This window comes from Pinus tabuliformis, chromosome J (genome assembly GCF_031772625.1).
Source record: "Pinus tabuliformis cultivar Carrire ecotype Pingquan chromosome J, CPIR1, whole genome shotgun sequence".
NCBI classification, from domain to species: domain Eukaryota; kingdom Viridiplantae; phylum Streptophyta; class Pinopsida; order Pinales; family Pinaceae; genus Pinus; species Pinus tabuliformis.
In genome coordinates, this window is record NC_142295.1 from 698,224,346 (window position 1) to 698,246,771 (window position 22,426).

The window sequence follows — 22,426 nt, forward strand, 5'->3', positions numbered from 1 at the left end:
CATTTTGATAGAGGGCTCGTGTTTTGGTCTGAACCCTGTAGGTAGGAGTTCGATCCATCATCAGTTCATAACTTCTACAGGTGTGCTCATCATGGCCTACTAACCTGCAGAAATTACAGAACAACTGTTGGGAATTATGTGTATACTTCTGTAATAGATGGCAGTTATTTGTAGCATGCTTCCCTCCTATCTGACAAATCGCGCACCATAATGCAGGCGCCGTGCTTGTTCCTGCTTGTGCCTCCGGTCTTAATGGCATTGGTCCTCATCCTGCCAAGTAGTTCATGAAGACTGGACAATGGTCCTTGTCATGCCCCTGGCCTTTACACTTTATGCACCATACCTGCTCGCGCGCTTTTGGGCGAGCTGTCTTGTCTTGTTTCAAACTCTACATCTCAAGGAAAAAGTTTTTCAACTATGCGTGGATCTGTTGAACTCCCAGGTTAGGATCTTGTACTGGGGTCTTGTGCAGTCTCATTGCGATCTCCGAGGCCTCGTCCTAAGTGGTTAGCTTCTACTATGAAAACGTGTTCCTTAGATGCGGTATTAGCGATGCTACAAACCATGCGCAGTGTTGCCCATCCGTTAAGGTCATATTGGCTTCATGAATTGTACACTTTAGTCTTTGATCCAGCTCCCAAGGGGTCTCGCTTGGAAGCATCGTGATTTCCTTAAATCCAATGATCGACTGTGTTTCTGAATTTCTCCTCCTAAATTCCTTATTCAGTGCGGGTTGGATATCCGTGATCCCTGTGTTCGGATTTTCATTGGAATGCTTAATGTACCAAGTCAGTGTGCGATCCTGCAAAGTGTTGACCATCATTGCTTTCTTTATATTGTCATCCAAAACTCCCTGTGCTTCCCATACATCCCTTACCATGAACCAAAACTGGTCCAGATATTCATTCCCTACTCCTTTGAACAACAAAATGTTTATCGCGCTTGCCATATTGAACTGTGGTGGTGGCGGAGGTGGTGCGAGCGAAGATGGGGGTGAAGATGGTGAAACTGGTGGTGGTGTAGGTGGAAGTTGTATGCACAGAATTCTCTGCTTTATCAAACTGATCACACTTCTTGGTGAGATCTTCACGAGCTCTTCCTCACTTTCTCGTGGAGGTGAAATCAAGGGGCTAGTTTCTAGTTCTGTGCTACCTTCATTTCTGTAGATCCTCCCACTTCGCTAGCCCCAAACATCAATTTATTCACATAAACTGCTTTTCACATAGTAGCATTTTAATCCAAGTGTTGAAATATTTAACGTACTTACCTCGCGGTCCTTTGAGGAAGCGTCTTTCCGCCTCGCTATAGCTGACTGAAGTGTCTACCGCGAACTCGGTGATAAGTCCTCCGATAATTTGATTGAGCCAGTGATCCACATCGTGTGCGATCTTATCTTCCTATGTTCCCAGTTTGAGCACCAACTCTGGAGTCCACACAATAGTTTTGTCGAGCCTACACTTTCCCTAACTGTCTGCTAGCTTTGCGATCCCCTCGTACAACTTAGAGGGGAAGGATGCAAATAAGATTTCGTGGATTTCTCTATATAAGTAACAATCTAACCACTCTTCCATTGATAGTTGCGTATTCCTATTTTCCTGCACCGCGAACTCGTGAATCTTTTTGTCCAACCACTCTTCAATTCCTTTCTTTGTCAGATTCCAGTGATATGACATCAAACATCTCTATGCAGATCTCGGTCTCGGCAACAGAACCATTTATTGGCTTATTGGGGCCTGACCCAGGTTCAGAGTTAAGTTAGCCAAACAAATCCCGGTACTACTGGCCCTTTCGGCAACAGTTCGCTAAGCACGGACTTAGGTCTCACCCGAAGTAATATGGGAGGGTGCTAGAACCAGGTTTTTTCACCGTGGAGATGTTTGATGAGTTCAACTAGTCCACGACGTGACCCCGCGCGTAGGTTGCTTCGCGCACTTTCTCGTACCTCATAGCCTGATATACAATTTTTGCGCAACCTTACCCAGGGGTTGAATGTCGCATTCTGCATTATTACCAAAGACCTTATTGGTATTCCAATGTTAGTTGATTATCTTAGCCTACTTGCATCCTTTAAGTTATACTTAACAACATAAACCATTCATACAGGTGCACACAGTAAATAAACAATATATTTGCAAACTATATCAAAAATGCATTAACCCAAGAACAGATACACATAATTATGATAAAAATTCTCTTTATTAATTCCTTCCTTGGTTATAGACTCGACTTCACCCTGCGTATTCAACTGCAGGGGTCTGCGCACTCAGCTGCGGTCTACTAGGCCTGTGCACACTCAGCTACAGAGCCTTCTCCTACCCTATGACCCAAAGACACACTTTACACTTCGACTCAATCACCTATAATTCTCTCTTGCTTCTCTTCCCTTCTCTTTTTCCCCTTTTACACTTAGAGCCTCACTCTATTTATACAATCCCATGGTCCACGGACCATGGGTAGGTCTATCCTGTCGACATTACATTACAAAACTAGGGCGAACAACCTTGTGACTCTATCCTACTTTTGCGCCCCGCGCCCACAATTCGTGGAACTTTACAGCAAGATTCGGTCAAAACTTGGGCTTTGAGGCCCAAAACATGCCTTGGGGGGAATCCATGCCCAACATGAAGGATACTCCTAAGAGGTTAGTTTGTTGGTTAAGAGCCAATGGCTTGGGGGACATGGGGTTTAGGTGTTTGGGGTTAAGGGGTTAGGTTTTAAGGTGTTTATGGGCTAGCGGTTAAGGTTTAAGGGTCATGGGTCATGGGATAAGAGAATAAGGGGTTATTTCTTACAGGTTCATGGATTCTAGGTTAGCAGTTAATGGCTTAAGGTTTAATGGGCCAAGGTGTTGATGGATTATGAGTTATGAGTGTAGGGGTTAAGGGATTATGGCTTGGGGCTTAGGGGATAGGGAGTTTCATGGTTACGGATTAATGTCTTATGGGTTGTGATAATGGGGCCCCTAATCCCCTTATCACCATTTTTAAGGGTTCCCCTTATCACCCGCTGCTGCACCACCTCCCATCACATTTAAGACGGGGTGGCATGGCCAACCCACCCCATGCAACACATATGCAAACAAATATTACCACCTTTCAATATTATGACAAAATTCTCTTTGCTCGAGCACTCTAGGATGAGAGACCTTACTCTCTGATGTTTTTTCTATGCTTGGGTTATACCTTCGCCGCAGGTGGGACAATTCCTTTAGGAAATAGGCACTAAGGGGCTTGCAGTCAACAAGGAAAACTTAAGGATGAGGCATAAATTGTGGGTTTCCTCTTTGGTACAGGTGACAACTTTTTCCCATGGTCATGCCGCAACATGCACAAAATTTTTGGGAGACTTAGCTTCAGGGTTGGAGGTTCTCCAACTCATGCTCTAGATATTGAGCAATGATGAGTGGCAAAGGTTGAGGCAAGAGATGGAGGCATCACCTAGGGTGTTGACGGCACCCATGGTGATAGGCATTACAAGAACAAGTTACATAAGCCTTCAACCAACTCTCATGACTACGCAGGTTTAGGTATGGTGGGTCGGTTAATATTGGGTAATTCTCTCTATGTTCACTTCCTTTGGTTTTGACAATTTCTTTGCTAGTTTTTCTTCTATTTGGTATGTGATGGCATGCAATGCTCCGGGTTTAGTGAGGGTGAGTTTTGGATTGGATGTTATTGCCCCGTGGTGGTTGTTGGAGCTTTCCATGAGTATTTTATCTACCCCCCCCCAAAAGAATTTGTTTTCCATTAGAAGTCATCACAAACCTCTCTAAAAATTTGAGCCTCCCTAGGTTTTACTTTTATTTGTTTTTATCATATCCTCGGGCTTCTAGGTGTTTTGGGTGAGAATTCTACCATAGCCCTTGGTTATCTGGTGCAATACACCTTGATAGGGAATGCACTACCGCCAGGGGTCTACAGGCAAGGGTCATCAGGGTTGACCACAAGCCCAAGATGTTGTAACCATTTTCCACTCTTCCACTCCTCCATAAATTCAAGAGGAAATTTGCTAACTGAAAGCCTTGGCCACCAATGATTGACAAACCTATTCTAACAAATAAATTCAATCTAAGGTTTTTGGGTAGGGTCTAGAAGGAGAAACATGAATACCACGATGATATAATCTCTTCTTTGAATGAAATTAAGGGTGTGCAATGTTACCAACACTATTGTCTTGCTAGTTTGGATGCTCAACTTGCTCACCTAGAAAGCCATCTACAAATGTGATATGAAACCTCCTACACCAGCTGGAACCAATGCTCAAGATCTGGCCCTAGTTACTTCATCTAACTCTTGATGTTATGTTTAGCCACTTGGCAGATGCCTTTAATTTTTGTGGTCCAATCTACGTTAATTGCCATAAATTTCATAGTGATAGTTATTATCATTTTGCATTACGTGAACTCTTGTCCATAAAAAAAAATTGTTTTCCTGGAAGCAAATTGTAATTGAACACAACATAAACAATGATATCTTTTATTGTTGTATGAAGACATTTTAAAGCCATCCATTTAAATTAAAAAAAAAAAAAGATTAAATATTATTTATTTAAAAGTAAATAACAACCCACCATAGCCCCAAGGGATAGCTCAAATGGTCGAGTTCCCGTTGCTAAGTACTTTCCCAGTTGGGAGGTCACGGGGTCAAATCTCCTCGACGCCCTCGGGGTTAGGTCTGTAAAAGGCCGACGGGCAGATCCCTTCGGGTGGAACTACCCCGCTTCTCTACTGTGGATGTAGCGGCCACTCAGTGCCCGTGAACCACAATTGAAAAAAAAAAAAGAAAAAAAAAATAACAACCCACCATGTCAAAAATAAAATATCAAAGAAGCATAACACGATATTTTATATTAATTAAAATAATTCACAAACCATTATTACAAGGCTACCGTACAAATTATATGGTAATCATAGAAATGTAGTTTGTTAGCACATGGGTTCAACGCATTTAGATCTATCATAACTCACTTTCCATAATCTCACATCCTTCCTTTTCAAATATTCTAATCCTTGAAGTCTTCTCAAATTTGTAATCCCTTTTACTCGGATCCTCTCAATTTTCTAAGAATCGCTTCCCTCTCAAATAAGTTTCATCAATCCATGATTGAGTTACTCAAAGTTGCCTTCGAATGTTTTTAAATGCATTCTTTTTTAGAATTTGATTTTTTCGAAATCCATTATTCATATTTGATTATGTTCACTAGGGCTACATTATTCTTACTTCTTAATTATAGACCATGGTTGAAATGTTAATTGGTCTATATTATCATTAATCATCAACAATTATGTGGAATGTAACTAATGACATCTATGGTTATTAAATACTAAGAACTACTAGATAGGAATTAAAAAAGAATAGTTTTAATTAAAATCTATTTAGCGATACGAGATTTCCAACTACTCAAATATGTTCTTGTGTCAAATGACTTAAGCAAATGGGGCTAAAAGCACAATTTTTTGCATATAGATTGGAACATGTTGTTTGGGTGCTAGGTAAACATGATTTTGGCTAATGAAATGTGTACAAAACCAAGGTTGATTTTTAAAATGTATTTTGTAAGTATTTTGAGTCCAAAAGGGGTAAGAGGGTCCCATGCTTCATTTTTTTTAGAATTTTGCAAGTGCTACGTTAGACCTGATGTCCACTAAAAGTTAAATTCTACAAATATTCAAGTTTATTGAGCAAGGATGAGAAGGAAATTAATATGGAGGTGGAGGAGGACGTGGACCATAGGGACATGTAATAAGTGCAAAGAGGACACATCAATTAGATAATATAAAAAAGGAGAGTTCAGGTCACAGTGGGCCAATTAAATTATGTTGTGTCATAGTTGACATCATCTTGCAGAAATAAGGAGGATAGGTGGTGGTTCATTATAGTGAGATGTTATGGTATTCCTTATTCAACAAGATAAGTGGAAACCCCTTTTGTTTTGAGTTTTTCATAACTATTGTGAAGATGCTAACATGAATGGAATTCAAAGCGTTATTTCTCAATATTTCTATAGTGGTTTAAATTGAAACCTTTTAATCACTTTTGTTTCTTCTATTGCATAACTCTTTAGATTAAATGTGTGTATTCAATAAGTGACCACATTTGAGCAAGCACATCAATAACACACACGTAACTCAAGAGAGAAGAGATATTTATCAAAAGGTGTTGTAGCAAACAACAACCCTATTTTTACATTATTACAACCATAATAATGATGGGTATCTTTTAAAAATTTCATTAATTTTAGTGTGTAAAACCCCTTTTGAAAGTTTAAATAGGCCTTTTTCTTTAATAAGTTTTCATTAGTATTAATTAAACAAATAAAATATTAAGGCCCTTTGGCCAAGAACCACCACAACCAAGACTTAATCAAATTATTTAAATCAGGTTATAGGTTGTTTAATATACTATATATGTGTTTATTAGAAATCCATGCTCATGGTCCCATTGTTTAACACTTGGCCTGACAGGCTTGCCCTAACCTTTTTCCTAACTTGCACTTTTTTCATTTCTCCAAGATCTCTTTAGGGGGATGATGTGTCGAAACTTTACATGAGTCCAACCGCACCAAACTGCGATTGGTACCTTTGCTGCATTTAATAACATGTAATCCCTATTGCATACACCCTGGAAGATTTATATCGAAGCACTTTATGTAAATGCCAAGAAAGAAGCCTCGGGACAACTCATCATGAATGGGTCCCTCTTTCTCCCTTTGTGATTGATCAAGAGACATTGTGTCAATTTAAATCAACCCTCTTTGCTCCTTTTCGCACATAAAGTTATTTATCCGTGACTTAAGTAGCGAGTGTTATAGGCATATTTCGGCACTGCAACCCCAATCTTATATGTCGATAAACCAAGGGCTCTTTAAACCCTAAAAGTGTTGTTTCATACCCTAAAGGATCATGGTCAACTGATTACATCATTCCCCAAAAGTTCCACCTGAAAAACCACTTAGAACTGGCCAAAACTAAATCATACTGACTACTCCACTGTCAGGGTGCGATGCATACTGACTCCTACACTAGCCAGGTGCGATGCATACTGAAGAGGCCTTCTGTTGGGTGCGATGAGCGAGAATGGACAAATGCCCGAGACAGTTTGCTAAGTGGATGCTCATGGAATCTTCTAGAAACTTCTCCTATGACACTTGCCTCTCTGAATTCGCCCAGAGATGAGTAAGAGATCCAAGAAATCTCCAAGTGGAACCAAGAACAACAAGTGGAGTGACACTAATAAAATACCCAGAGATGACTCACACCCTTGCAAACATCTATAAATGGATCCCTCATCTGAGAGATCTAGGAGGCTGGAATTTTGTAATTTGTAAGGAAGTGCTGATATGTATTGTTGGGTTATTTTGCTTTTCATGAGGTGAAGAGGGCTTTGATGCTGGGAGGATGATGCTGGATCAGACAGTTGGGTTGTAATTTTCCCTTCTATTTTAATAAAGTTCTTTGAGTTCTCCTCCATACAATCGTGTATTTGTGAATCTTGTTATGTGTGAATGTTATTTATGTTCAATGTATTTTTTATTCTGCATTGTTTATGATATAATAGATCGATATGCTTTGATGGTGTTCTGTTACTTTGTTTTTACAGGTATTCTCTAAGCGGGACAAGTAGGAGAGGAGTTGCAAGCTCTATCAAGGGGGAGAGAAATAAAGCTAGGAGTCAAGCGAAAGATCCAGGTTGGTCCCTTTGCTTCTCTCTTATCTATCATACATAGAGGAAATCACAAATTGCTTTGATTGTTTGTTTCTAGGATATTTGCCAATCCCAGTGGGGCTAGCAGATCGAAAAGACACTAGCTTTCCCAGAAACAAAATGGCGACTCCACTGGGGATCGAATAGATGTTTGTTTTTTATTGTTGTTTGTTTATAAACTATAGACAGAGCTTGAAGTTAGCCAGATAGCCTTCGAACTGCTCTTGCTCTGCAATTGCATAGTAGATAAATGCTACTTCAGTCAATCTCTGGTTTGGTTTATGAATTGAACATCCAATGATGCCCTTTTGGTAGCTCAGTAACCTCTCAAGATCATTCCTCTGTACTTTTCTCTTTACTGTCCATCATAGCTCAGCTTAACTCACTGAAATCAGCTGCAAATTTGAGCCAAAACCCATCTTAGTTGCGCTCCTTGGGCCATCGCACTGTCTGTCACTGTTAACCAGTATGCATCGCACTTCACGAGTGTAGCAGGTGCGATTCATACTTTTTTTTGTGAAGCATAGGTGCGATGACTGACTGAACCTCTTTCTCTTCTTGAAATTTGGGTTTTTTGTCCTTGTTTTCAGTTCTGTTTAGTTGATTTATTACTTATGAACAGTGCCTCATTACTGAAGCCTCCCTGCATCACATAGATCAACCTCCATTGATTAGGATTAGTAAATGTTTTTATGTATTTGTCCATCATTTACGATCCTTTGTCAAAAAGTTGTTTAAATCGATCTGTCGTTTTGGTACAAAAAGTGTCGTAATTATCGTTTTGTGTCAAAAGAGAAGTGTTGTAAAGTCTTCCTTTTCTAGATAGTCGATTGAACTTTTTGTCATGTATTTGATTTGTTTTGTTGATATTTGGAGTATCGAAAGATTTTTCTATTCGAAATTGAAAAGTGTCGTTTAGTCTTCCTTTCCATTTTGAAAAAGAAATTGTCGAAATGCCGCTTTGAGTAAAAATATTTCAGATCTTTAGTACATTTAGTTTTCTTTTTTGGCATTTTTACATTAAGGAGAACGAAAACAAATACATGCATTTGCATTTGCATTTACACTGTGTGTGAAAAATGATATAGGAAAAGTGCATTTATTGTGTGTTGTTTGCTCTTTGTTTGAAAGAATCGTAATCTTCTTTCCTTAGTAGCTAGTATTTTCATTGCTCAAACTAAACAACGATTGTTTATCATCGTAGATTTCATTTTTAGGAATCTTACATCTACATCAAGCGGTGAACCATTGAAAGGCAAACTTTTAAGCAAGATCAACTCTAAAATAAATTTCAATGAACTTAACAACGCTTTGGAACTTAACACAACACATCTATAGGTCTAGGCTAGAGACATGTTACGGCGTCGTAAAATCTAGTAACTATCATTTTCATCAAAGGTTGGGTGATTCCTCCTCTTTGATACGACAGGTGCTAGCACGGACTTGTGCTCCCCGTACCATCGCGTATATATTGGGAGACCACAATAGGCTTATATCCTTTATCCATAGGAAGTTGTGTCTTCCGCCTTATCGATCACAATGCACTGAACACAGCATTCGGGAAGATTTACTGCCGTACATAAGTCCTTGGTAATTTCTCTTTAATTTATCACCAAGGTGTATTTTCCAGTTTTGTGATTGGTTTGGTAATCCCTTTGTCTAGATTTCCAAAGTAGTCACTTTCATTCCTTTTCGACTCTTTAAAAGAAAAGGTCCATCTGAGCACTTGTCACTTCAGGCTCATTAAAAATCGAAGGGGACTAGAGTCATCTTTAGCTTTTTCTCGACTCTTAAAAATTGAAAAAGCAAAGTTGTGTCAAAGTGTCATTAAAATTTATTAAATTCAGAATAACATCCCTGTTCCTTCGTTGATCTTAGGTTGAGATAATGGAGTCCACCAATCAAGGAATCCCTCTTGAGGGAAATCCTAGTCCTTTTACTTCTTGGGGAAATATTGGTGCTCCTCATATGGCCACATTGTCTCTGCCAGGTTTGACTATTGGCCTACCAGTATGGCTGTTCTCAACCTCTATGGTTCAAAATAACGTGATTCCTCAACAATCGAATCAACATCCAGTTGATACTAAGGTTGACCCTTCACCTTCTTCTTCGTTTGCTTCTCCTTCCCCTTCTTCCTCTTTGCTTGGTGAAAGTAATGATGGTAGTAACCAAGTGCCTGAGAAGAAGAAGAAAGGGAAGGAGAAGAAAAAGAAGTCAGGTAAGCAAGGGGGCAACCATGCAACATCTGGTGAAAATCCACACACTAAGCTTTTCAAACCTAAAGATCCATGCATAATTTGTAGAGGAGACCATTTACATCGAGAATGTCCATGCATTCCTCGGATCTTGAGAGAATGGTCCCCCCATTCGCACCAAGCGGTGTTGTCAACCTCTGGTGATAAAGTTGACAACACACCATCAACTAGTAATAATGGGCAGAGAAGAAAGGTCCAAATTCCATGTAAGTTATGTGAATGGGACCATACCCTTCCCCGTTGTCATTTTTTGGATTAAGCCAAAGGAGTCTTGCATAACCATCTTGCTTCACCGCAGTGACTTCCATCTGGATACAGGAAACTCTCCCTAAGTCCTTTACTAGTTGAAAATCCAACTGACATAACTCAATTGTTGGTCAAAACACCTATTGCTGAAAGTTAATCTTCTGAGTCCATACCAGACCAAAGTCAACAAGTCGAGATGGCAGTCGACCCAGTTTTACCTTCAGAAGGTTCACCTTCAGATGATACCCTTCCCAAAGAGAGTGAAAATAATATTGTTCAAATTCTTTTTGTCACTTCAAAGTCCGACGAACTTGGGGGCAATCCTCCCATTCCTTCACAACAAGAAGAGAATCCCCCAGTTCCCGCTACTCAAGGGGTTAATTCAACCGTTTATTTGGTACCCCCCCAAGCAATCTGGTCACTTCCTTTGATTGGAGTCGACTAGCAAGATCTTGCCTTCCTTCTAATGTACCATTCTGGATCATAGTACAAGTTTACAAAATGATCGTGTCTGGCACTATCATAGATGAAGGGGCTTCAGTGAGTATCCTTTCCTCAACTGCTTGGAAAGCAATTGTTTTGCCATCACTTACGCCTATTACATAGAGTTTGTCAGGCTTTAACAAAGGAACCACTCGACCGTTAGGGATCCTTACTAAGTTGTCGATAACTTTGAGAAGGAAAACTGTTCACTTGAACGTGATGGTAGTCCAAGGACCGTTAGATTACAATCTACTCCTCGGACATGACTATGTTTACAACATGGAAGCTATTGTTTCAACACTTTTTCGAGTGATGTGTTTCTTGCATGAAGGCAAAATTTTCATTGTTGACCAGCTTTCATTTCCCGGTTCAAACACAGCTTCAAGTAAAACATCATCCCTAAATGGTCCTTTTGCGTCGAGAATGTCTCTTCAACCTTCATTCCATCCACCTAATTACCGCGAGTAGTCCAGTGAACATAACGAAGCTCAGGGGGCATGCACCCTTGTCTATTTTGAGATGAACCCAACTGAAAAGATAAGTTTCCCAGTAGGTTATGTGATTGGTCTGAAACACCATTCACTTTTGTCCACTATGTGAACGAAGCCATAGAAGTGTTGTTACTGTTTTCCAAGGAAGTGTTTTGTCTAAACGCTGACTAAAACCATCTTGCTTAACCACAGTGGTTTCCATAGGGTTACTGGAGACTCTCCTATTCTCGATGCCTAGGGGCATGCAAACCTTTTTATGCAAAGCTAAAAACGACCAATTTCATTTTTTAGCTTTTTAGTTTTTTTAGCCTTTTAGATTTTTAGTTTTTTAGCTTTTTAACTTCTTAAGTTAGGTGATTGGTCTGACACACCATTCACCTTTTTCTGCACCGCATACGAAGCAAAGGAAATGTTTTGTCCAACTGCTGATGAAACCATCCTACCTAACCTCAGTAGTTCTAGTTTTTCTAGCTTTTTTAGATTTTTAGTTTGGTCATTTCTAGTTCGCATAAAAAGGAAAACTAAACTGAGCATATGTTTCCGCAAGGTTCAATCTCGTTAAAAAATGAACACGCATCCCACTGAGCATAGTTTCTCCTGGTTCAAGCTCATTAAAAAATGAATCCACCCTCGATAAATAACCTTTGTGATTGCCATCATATCAGCCTTTTGAGACTTGGTTGTGTTCCTTCCATCACCTCCATTCTTTTGGTCGATCATATGCTTCCACTTGATTGTTTACCTTTTTGAGGAACAACTGCGTTGAGTGGTCCTGTTAGCCACCCTCTTCACATCACCATGTTTTGAGAAGTTCCAAGCTCACCCGAAACTAGTTGCTACCCTAAACACCACTCGTTCCTAAAAAACGAGTCCCCTTTAAACTCTTTTCAAACTCATTATATATGAAAAGATTGTCGAGCTATTGGCCTTTCTAGCTCGTTAAAGTAAGGGGAAGTGCCATCCCTCCTGTATATTTTAATCCTTTTCAGACCTGAGGGATTATCTCATGAAAAAGTTCGAGCGCTTGTCTTTTTTGGCTCGCTAAAGTCATCGAAAAGTCATCCCTTTCGTATTATTTTATCCTTTTTCGGACTTAAGGGATTATGCTATGAAAAAAAACTACTGGAGTTTCTTTTTCGTCCTTTTTCAAACTCTCTAAAAATGAAAAGGACTGAGTTGTATTTGTCGTTAAACTTGTTAAGACAATAGCGAGAAACTTGTCCACCTAGACAAGAACGAGTTTCACTGTCGCTAGGCTCGCTAAAACATAGCAACAGGTTTGCGAAGGGAAAATTATAGAACAAGCATATGTTATTCTCCTCAAGCTTGACAAAAATAAAGAGGTATTGGTCAGCAATGACTGGGGAAAAAGGGAAGAAAACTTGAAGAATTTTATTGGTAGCTAGTCGCTCTTGAACATGACACTTTCAATCCATCGCCATGATTGAGTCGGGTTAGGTTATTTCGTTCACCGGTCATATCACCATTGGTCCTTCACACCATCCATTTTTTGGGGTTAACGCTACCAATCCATCTCAGTGTCGCTGATATGTTCAAGAGAAGTCATTCAAAGAATTCACCATCCAGTTAATGCCTCATCCACTGCAATACCTTCACCCTTCATTTTTCATGACTGCCATTCCTGAACCTTGTATCATCAGATCGTTTTCACCTCCAGAAAATCATTTGCTTCGTTTCGTGTCATAGATGTGGGATACATTAAGGCCCTCCTACGATGGGTCACTTCTTGTTGACATCAGCTCATTATCCAAGAAGTTGACTTAGAAACAACCCTTTCAACACTTTGAAGCTTGCATGCCTCAATGGCAGGTTTCTCACTTCCAACGACAGGTTTACATCAATGGCCTTCAACTGAAAGATTTTGCGTGGTGTTCGAAATCAGATCATATATTCAAACCACGTGAATTGTACTGTAGTACCTTGAGGGTCATTATCGTTATCAGTGATTCCTCTTGTGCCTGTTAACAACTTACATTATTGGTTGGTAATCAGGCGATGTCTTTCCATGTTCGACTTCAGGACATCTTTCCACATGGATCGACTTGTACATTGGGCGAAGATTGAACGAGTTTGAAGACCCCAGATCTAGTTTCATAGATCCAGGCTATGATATATTCAGGAATATAAAGACATCAAATGTACACAGAAGTTGCACAGATGATCATCCAAGCTAGGGATGATGACTCTACATATAAAGAATCACCAGTTTGCAACTGTAAACGATTATATGTCCTATGTACATGAAAATGAATTTATAAATCTGAACATGGGAATGCCCACCTCAACTAGATCATGAAAATAATATGATGATGATGTATTGTATTGTATCTTATACAGGTCACCTTCTAGTTCGAATACCTCAGATCCTCATGATAAAGCATTTCACCCGACATCAAAAGATTTATGACTACATGCTTTAGGGGGCAACTGTTATAGACATATTTCGGCACTGCAACCCCAATCTTATATGTCAATAAACCAAAGGCTCTTTAACACCTAAAACTGTTGTTTCATACCCTAAAGGATCATGGTCAACTGATTACATCATTCCCCAAAAGTTCCACCTGAAAACCACTCAAAACTGGCCAAAACTGGACCATACTGACCGCTCCACTGTCAGGGTGCGATGCATATTGAAGAGGCCTTCTGTCGGGTGTGATGAGCGAGAATGGACAAATGTCCGAGACAATTTGCTAAGTGGATGCTCATGGAATCTTCTAGAAACTTCTCCTATGACAATTGCCTCTTTGAATTCGCCCAGAGATGAGTAAGAGATCCAAGAAATCTCCAAGTGGAACCAAGAACAACAAGTGGAATGACACTAATCAAAAACTCAGAGATGACTCACACCCTTGCAGCCATCTATAAATGGATCCCTCATCTGATAGATCTAGGAGGCTGGAATTTTGTAATTTGTAAGGAAGTGCTGATAGTTTGTCTTTGAGAAAGAGCATTGTATTGTTGGGTGATTTTGCTTTTCATGAGGTGAAGAGGGCTTTGATGTTGGGAGGATGATGCTGGATCAGATAGCTGGGTTGTAATTCTCCCTTCTATTTTAATAAAGTTCTTTGAGTTTTCCTCCATACAATCGTGTATTTGTGAATATTGTTATTTGTGAATGTTATTGTATGTTCAATGTATTTTTGATTCTGCAGTGTTTATGATATAATAGATCGAGATGCTTTGATGGTGTTTTGTTACTTTGTTTCTATAAGTAGTCTCTAAGCGGGACAAGTAGGAGAGGAGTTGCAAGCTCTATCAACAGGGAGAGAAATCAAGCAAGGAGTCAAGTGGAAGATCCAAGTTGATCCCTTTTCTTCTCTCTTTTCTATCATACATAGAGGAAATATCAAATTGCTTTGATTGTTTGTTTTTAGGATAGCTGCCAATCCTAGTGGGGCTAGTAGATCGAAAAGGCACTAGTTTTCCCAGAAACAGTGGGTCAACTCATTTGATCCACTCAACGAGTAAGTGATTCTACACTGGTAAATGCTGGCATTCATTTCGTGTAACCCTGCATATTACTCATCATGTTCATCTCTAAAAGGGGAAAACTAACATTTCACTCCACCTTTTGGGACTCAATCTTGTGAGACGATGTATTTGACACATCATCTGCCAACTAGCCCCTTCTTTCGATATGAATTCTCCATATATACTTTTAATCTCTGCCACTGCAAAATTAAGAATTGGAAGTCACACTTTTATTTTAAATATGGTACTTGCCACAATGAATTTAAATTATTACTCCATTTAACTTGCTCTTATTGCTTCTTGAGATTGATTTAACTCATCTAAGCCATATCATGCCTCGTTTTATGGTAATTTGCTTTTACCGTTGGCATTTCCCATTACAGGTGAATATTGTACATAATACTTATCAAACTACTACCATGGAGAAAGGAAAGAAGAAAGCTCCTATGCAGGTTTTAATCAAGCCTTTCAAAGAATAAATTAATAAAAAATTTCCAGATACATTTATTTTTTATGACACCGTATGCACAACAACCGCTATTTATTCGTCATGGAATGCCATTTATGATCGATTCAAAGAAGAATTACCGAAGGAGCAGGACGAGCCACCTATAGTTGCAACAGAATATCAGAGTGACCACAAAGCCTCAGCAGCGACAATTAGGGATGCTTCAAAATCTCAACTACGCAAAGTTGTGGTGCGACCAAGGATACTTCCCTACACAATTATGATATGTTGGGTGTTCGACAATGTTGATATCAATGAGAGGAAATTCATCAGTCATTGAGGCATTACCATTGGGTATTTCAAGCCATAGAACATTCATGGTATGCATCATTTACCCGAACAATAGACAATGTATAATTCTCAATTTATGGATCAATTTGTTCAAAAGGAATGTGAGGGAAAAAGGGAGGCTTTACCTAAATTTATTAAAGAATGGACGGGTGACTTGAATAAATTTAAGGAAGTTTATTAAAGAATGGAGGGGTGACTTGAATAAATTAAAGTAATAATCCTCTCGCAAGTATTCCATCGCTTCCCTAGCTTCCCCTTTTTGTTATATTTCCACTATGCTATGTCGATTATATGCTCGGCAAAATGTCTCTCAGTTTCCTAGTGATTAGGTCCTGCTTATTGAAACTACCCCTCATGGTTATATCTTTGACTGGGATCAACTTGTATCTGATAATATGGCTATGCACGTTTTATATTTCTAGACAAAGAAAACCTCCACTAATATCCCACCATTCTACATGTCCTCTTATGTAATGGATGCCATATGTTTTTCACTTGACTTCCCATGCATGGGTTGGAAGTGGACACTTGTCGACCCTCTTCCTATACACATATATCATAGTATTCTTAGGGAAGAGAATTACTTCGATAATTTCTACTGCATCTATCATCTTGTAATTATTCCCTTATATAGAGCCATCTTTAATTCCACAATTCTAGGGATGTCTCCCAAGGCCATGGATTGTTTGCTAAAGATTGGAGTCGAGGAGATTTTTACCTATATTAGGGTTTGGGGAAGTAATGGCTGCCTCCATGTTCTCCATCTTTATGTCCTAGATAATCTCCTAGCCAAAGAAATTTTTATCAGACTGTAGGGATTGGAATTACCCTCGAACTCAAAAAATCTTCTAAAAACTTTTGGCCTAAATTTCCCTTGCAAGTATGTCTATTCACTCTCCAAATCTATCAACAGGCTAAAAATGAGATCTTGGCCTTAAATGAATTGAACCTCGCCACCATTCCTACCAAAGGTTATGATCCTTCTCAGGTAGCTCAAAATGTAGTTGCTGAAGCATAAATGAAAAATTATGTTCATGACCATAGTCAATATGATGATTTATTTTGCCAGGCCTCCTTTTATGAGTTAGTTTGTTATAAAGCGAAGCAATTGTGTCTAGACAACTTTAAATGCTTTTTCGTTTTTTACAGTTTCTAGAAAGGCTCCTTTTCATATGCATTTTCTAAATCTATCTTTGGTTTTGTAGAAAAAACTATCAATTCTTCTACACAGACCACACCTCATATCTCTACACCAATGGATATTTCTTCCACCTATTCCAAGGATCAGGGTTCCTCAGTCAACCTATTGGTTAATGATATGAAGAAAGAATGGCAGTCATTTTTTTATATGTTCTCAACACCAGATGATGCATCTAAGGAAAAGGAAACCCTTGACGTAAACACTTCAAATTATATTGTTCAACAAACAATGCCCATTACTCCCAATTCTTCAAAATATGTTCTTGCACACCCTAGTGCCATTTCTAAGCCCCCTCTTGATACTCAAATTAATGTAGAAGTCATTCCTACTCATCCAACTTTGTAAATTCAATTAAATATTGAGTAAATTCCTCCAATTGAAGCTTTCTACCATCCTCAACATAAATTTGTTGTAGAAATAATTCGAAATTTGTAGCTGCTAATGAATTCAGACTAAAAACAATAGACACAAATTTCTTCTACTCAATCTATGGAAGGGAAAAGATACAATAGAAACACATGCAATCATTCAGTAATAATTAACACATTATTTTTACTACGGATCCCAACCGGGAAAACCCCTCTTCTGTTTGTATTATATCATATGAGATAATTGATCTATTACAATGACAACTTCAATCCTTGAAGCTCAACCTGCACTGCAATGTTGATCTCCTCCTGAGTTTGCTCTAGCCAATACTTAGCCAAAATAAGCCTCCTTCCTCCTATTTCCTTGAGAAATTCCTACTCCTAAAGAATAGGAAGAGCTCCTATTTTCTTGCTCAATCCCAAGAGAATTACTCACCTACTACATGAAAAACTCTGTACACTCAACAATATACAACAATAAATACAATTATTCCTTTTCCCTCCACTCAACTAGGTAATTCGAATTGCATGCATGACTAGGGTTATTTTTAGTAAATTGACTAGAAAACTGAGAGATCAGTGAGTTAACAACAATTACAACCACTCAACTAAACTCATACTAACTCTATTCATGGCTAGAGCTCAGATAACTGAGTTTCACTGACTATAACTCCACTAGATTGCTATATCTTAGCAATCAACTCATGCACAACTCTACTTCTTACCCACAAAATCAATTTGACTGACTTAACTAAGCGACTTGGGCATGTCACTCTTGCTAATTACAACTCAAGCCATCGTACTGATGTGGAAATTCGAATTTCTCTATTTGACTAATGAACAAGTCAAATGAAGCCTTTTCTTGCTACAATTTAACACTCCTTCTTATCAAGAAAAATGTTTTGAATAACCCCAATCTTGCTCCTCTGTATGAATGTATTATAACATAACGAACACTCCCTGTCACTGTTGTTGTTTATACTGCAATAACTACAACTAAGAAGCATCCAAAACATTGAATCAACTGTCTCTATGCTATAATTATATCCAGAGTCTTTGGTTGCTACTACCTCTGCAACTGTCACTCAAGATCTGACTACATCAACTGACACTGGTCCTTTTGCTACTGAATACTGTGGCCCCCTATAGCAAGGGTATTGAATCTTGATCCATGAGAAAATTATATTGCAACTATTGCTTCTATCCTATGGACCCTGCCCAAATCTTTGCAAATTTTGGACTAGGGCTCTACATCACCCCACTTCACTCTTGGAAATATGGTTGCATACATGGAAAATCTACCTCCAGCTTGTAGAGATTTTTAACTCGATCACCAATTTGTTTTACTTGTCGAGTAGCAACACGCTTCAAATAAGCATTCCCTTTATTGAACACCACATCATATCATTTGTTTTCAAGTACAAGTACAAAAACTAGATTTTTCTTAAAACCAGGCACAAACATTACGTCCTTTAGGTGAAGATGGGTGCTTGACTTCCTCTTAAAGGTGACAATTCCAATCCCTTTGGCACTATATCTCCCATCATCTCCAAGCTCTATGGGTAACTATAGGTCCTTCTCCTATAGGCTGCTGAATAACGCCTTATTTATTGTCATATGATATGAAGCACCAGAGTCTAAGTACCACTCACTTCCTCTTAATGTGCTTTCCATGCAAGCAATGAAGGTGAAATCCAACTCAAATTGTGATGTGAAAGCATCTCCTCTTGCTACTACTGTAGGATCCTTATTGGATTTCTTATGTGGGCACTTGGTTGCATAATGTCCATAATCATGGCAGTGAAAGCATTTAATTTTACTAAGGTCTTTCTTCTTTCCATGGTTCTGGTTGGATTCTGCCTCGCCTTGGGCCTTATTTCCTTTAGCATTCTTTCCTTTTCCAACTAGATCAAAATATTATTCCTCATCAGATTTGGATGAGACTCAATTTCTAGTGTTTCTTCTAATCTCCTCTTGCACCAAATCAGACCAAAGTCTCTCCCAATTTGGGAGCTTGTCTCTTCCATTAACTGAATCCTGATAGTTGTTCTAGGACTTCAAAATACCAAGGAGTGCTAAGCTCACTAGTTCAGATGGTGGCATAGTCTCTCCAACTCTTCCAAGTTCATCTCTGACTTGAGTGAATCTGGATAGGTACTGAATAATGGTTTACTTTTTTTGCATTCAAATGTTCCCGAGCTTATCTTTCAATGCCAATTTCCTGGAATCATTATTGCTTTCGAATAACTCTGTGAGGGTTTTCCACATTGCATAAGCATTCTTCTTTCCATGCAAACTTGAAACCACATGGTCTCTGACTCCCTCCAGGATAATCCTCTTGGCTTTTGTTGTATCTTTCTTCCACTAAGCCAATTGTTGTGCATCTAATGTTGTTGGTTTTGGAATATTAGTTTGTGTGTACTCCAATACTCCATTGTAATCCAACAAAACTTCCATTCAGTCTTTCCAAGCTATGAAATTCAAAGTTCCCTCCAATGCATATTCAAGCGTCAATCCATAGAAATACATTGTTCTTGCACTGAAGAAAATTCCTACACCACAAATTTTCTATTCGAAATTTCTCTGAGAGAATATCAAGAATTTGGTTTCTTTGTAGTTTTCAATAGCTCCTATACTATGTAGAAATAACTCAGAAATTTTAGTTGTTAATGAATTCAGATTGAAAAAAATAGTCACAAATTTCTTCTACTTAACCTGTGGAAGGGAAAACATATAATAGAAACACATGTAATCTTTCAATCACAATGAAAATTACATTTTTACTAGGGATCCCAATTGGGAAAAACACCTCCTCTATTTGTATTATATCATATGAGGCAATTGATTTATTACAATGCCAACTTCAATCCTTCAAGCTCAACCTGCAATGAAATACTAATCTCATCTTGAGCCCGCTTTGGCCAATACTTAGACAAAATAGGCCTCCTTCTTCCTCTTATTTCCTTACTCAATTCTTTCTCCTAAAGAATAGGAAGAGCTCTTATTTACTTGCACAATCCCAAGAGAATTCCTCACCTTCTACATGAAAAACCCTATACACTCAACAATATACAACAATAAATACAATTGTGCCTTTTCCCTCCACTTAATTAGGAAATTTGAATTGCATGCATAACTAGGTCTATTTTTAGTAAATTATTGACTAGTTAGCTGATAAATAAGTGAGTTAACACATTTAGAACTACTCAACTAAACTCATACCGACTCTATTCATGACTAGAGCTCTAATAAATAAGTTTCACTAACTATAACTCCACTAGATTACTATATCTTAGCAATCAACTCATGCACAACTCTACTTCTTTCCCACAAACTCGAATTGACTGACTTAAGTAACTGACTTGGCCATGTCACTCCTGCTAACTGCAATTCAAATAATCCGGTTGATGTGGAAATTCGAATTTCTCCATTTGACTAAGGCACAAGTCAAATGAATCCTTTTCTTACGACAATTTAACAACTATAATCAAGAAAAGCAGGAAGAAAAGAAGAGTGGAAAATGAGCATTCTTCTACAAACACTGCCTTAGAAGTCACTTCCTTAGAATTGATCTGGAAGAGTGCATCAACTGCTCCTCATGAATATTTTGAACATTTGTCTCAATATGTAGGGGCTTATGCTTCAGCTAGCATAGATAAAGCAACCCATGTCAAAAAATCTGTCAAAGAAAAGGATGACTGAATTCAACGGCTAGAATAAGAATTTTCACAATTTCAGGCATAACTTCAGGCATGAATTACCTTTGTTAAGAGTCAACATTCTACAAAAAATAAAATAAAAAGGATGACCAATTAAAATAATTATAGCAGCGCATTAAGTGAGCAAGAGAAAAAGCTTTGGATCTGGCCCATTTCAAACATGAAGCTTATGAACTTAATTCACAGCTCCAAAAACAACACCAAATTCTTTTTGATAAGTTAAGTTTAATGCAAGTGCAATGCAAACTGGTTAATTCATTGGTTGATGAATTGGTTGAGATGGAAACTCAATATGATGAAGCCAAGTTGATCTCTTAGAGTGTCAAGTTGACTCAAAGAGAATACATCCAGACCTTCCAAAAATTGGTGAGATGCATAAATTGATCATTCTTGAAAGTTGGAAAGATAGGATACGTTTGGCAAGGAAAATGGTTGTTGATGCTCAAGATCTTTCAAGTTCCATCATTTAGTCTATCATCCGGTCACTATCAAAGGAAAATTTAATATCAAGTTGTGAAGAGTACGTTCAGCTAGATGTAGATGCTTTATAAAAGAGATGGAGGATAACATGCTAGAATGTGGTAAGAATATAAAGCAATTATCAAAGGTAAAATTTGAGTTAAATTTGGAACCCTTGATTAAAACACAGAGCTATTTGCAGGTTCTCAAGATCCTTATAGAAGTATCAACTCAACTACTACCACCTCTACAAGATTGTGTCTTTAGTTTCCAGATAAGCATTAAACCTCATTCTCCTCACGAGTTGGCACCTCTTCTGGAAGTCCATTGGCAATGGAAACAAGCTACTGGCTCAACATCAATAACAAATCACCCAAATTGATCATTTATTTTCAAAATGTAGATATTAGCCATTTTATGCAAGTTTATTTTAGTTTGGTTGAAGAAATATCAGAGACTTAGTTTCTTCCTTTGTTTTGTAAAAAAATATTTATATGGCTCTTGAACTCAAGCAAAGGGTTCTGTTATCACTCAAGTTGTTCCCTGCCTCCTGAAGGGAATACGGCCGAGGTAACCACTAACCAATCTTTTAGCTGCAGGTCCTAGCCTACTTGCAACCAGAGAGGGCTCTCTCTTTGTAATTTAGCTTTGTTTTTGGAGTATTTTAGGCTAGTTATGATGTATAGGGTTTTGTTTTAATTTTGTTGGATGGTGATTTTAGGCAGAGTTGTGATGCAAGTCCAAAACAGTCTATACTATTGGGCAGTGGAGTCAATGATGGTGTACTGCTGAAAGTGTTTGTTGGGTAAATGGTAATGCTACAGAGCAAGATAGGCAGTCTAAGAACAATTTTCAAATCTGAAATTGATGGAATGAAGTCAGGGAATGAAAGGCAATCAAGAATCTTTCATTATGCTGGCAGAGGGAAGGCGCTTGAATCTTATCCAGGAGCAATTAAGAATTCCTAGGTAATATTCAAAGTGAAAGAATCAGTGCAAACATGAACAGTTAAGAATTCATATTCATGACTAATTCTGAAGAAAACATAATTAATAGCAGAGATTGAACACATGGTGCATTTAAGCAAATCCTGGGCTATTCTTCTTCTTTGTTACCAAGATTATGGAACATATATGAAATTTGTAAACACAGAAAACATAAAACGCAGTTTAGAATAACTTATTGTTCCTTAGAATGACACAGGAAT

The 22,426-nt window shown here is 38.4% G+C and overlaps 1 protein-coding gene across 1 annotated transcript in view; it reads left to right on the forward strand.

Annotated features, from left to right (window-relative positions):
- Positions 1-22,426, forward strand: part of LOC149228720 (uncharacterized) — a 194,990-nt gene that overhangs the window by 142,840 nt on the left and 29,724 nt on the right. The window contains exon 3 of the mRNA XM_089375720.1: positions 7,599-7,687. Coding sequence (XP_089231846.1) covers positions 7,599-7,687 — 89 coding nt within the window. The remainder of the gene's footprint in view (positions 1-7,598; positions 7,688-22,426) is intronic.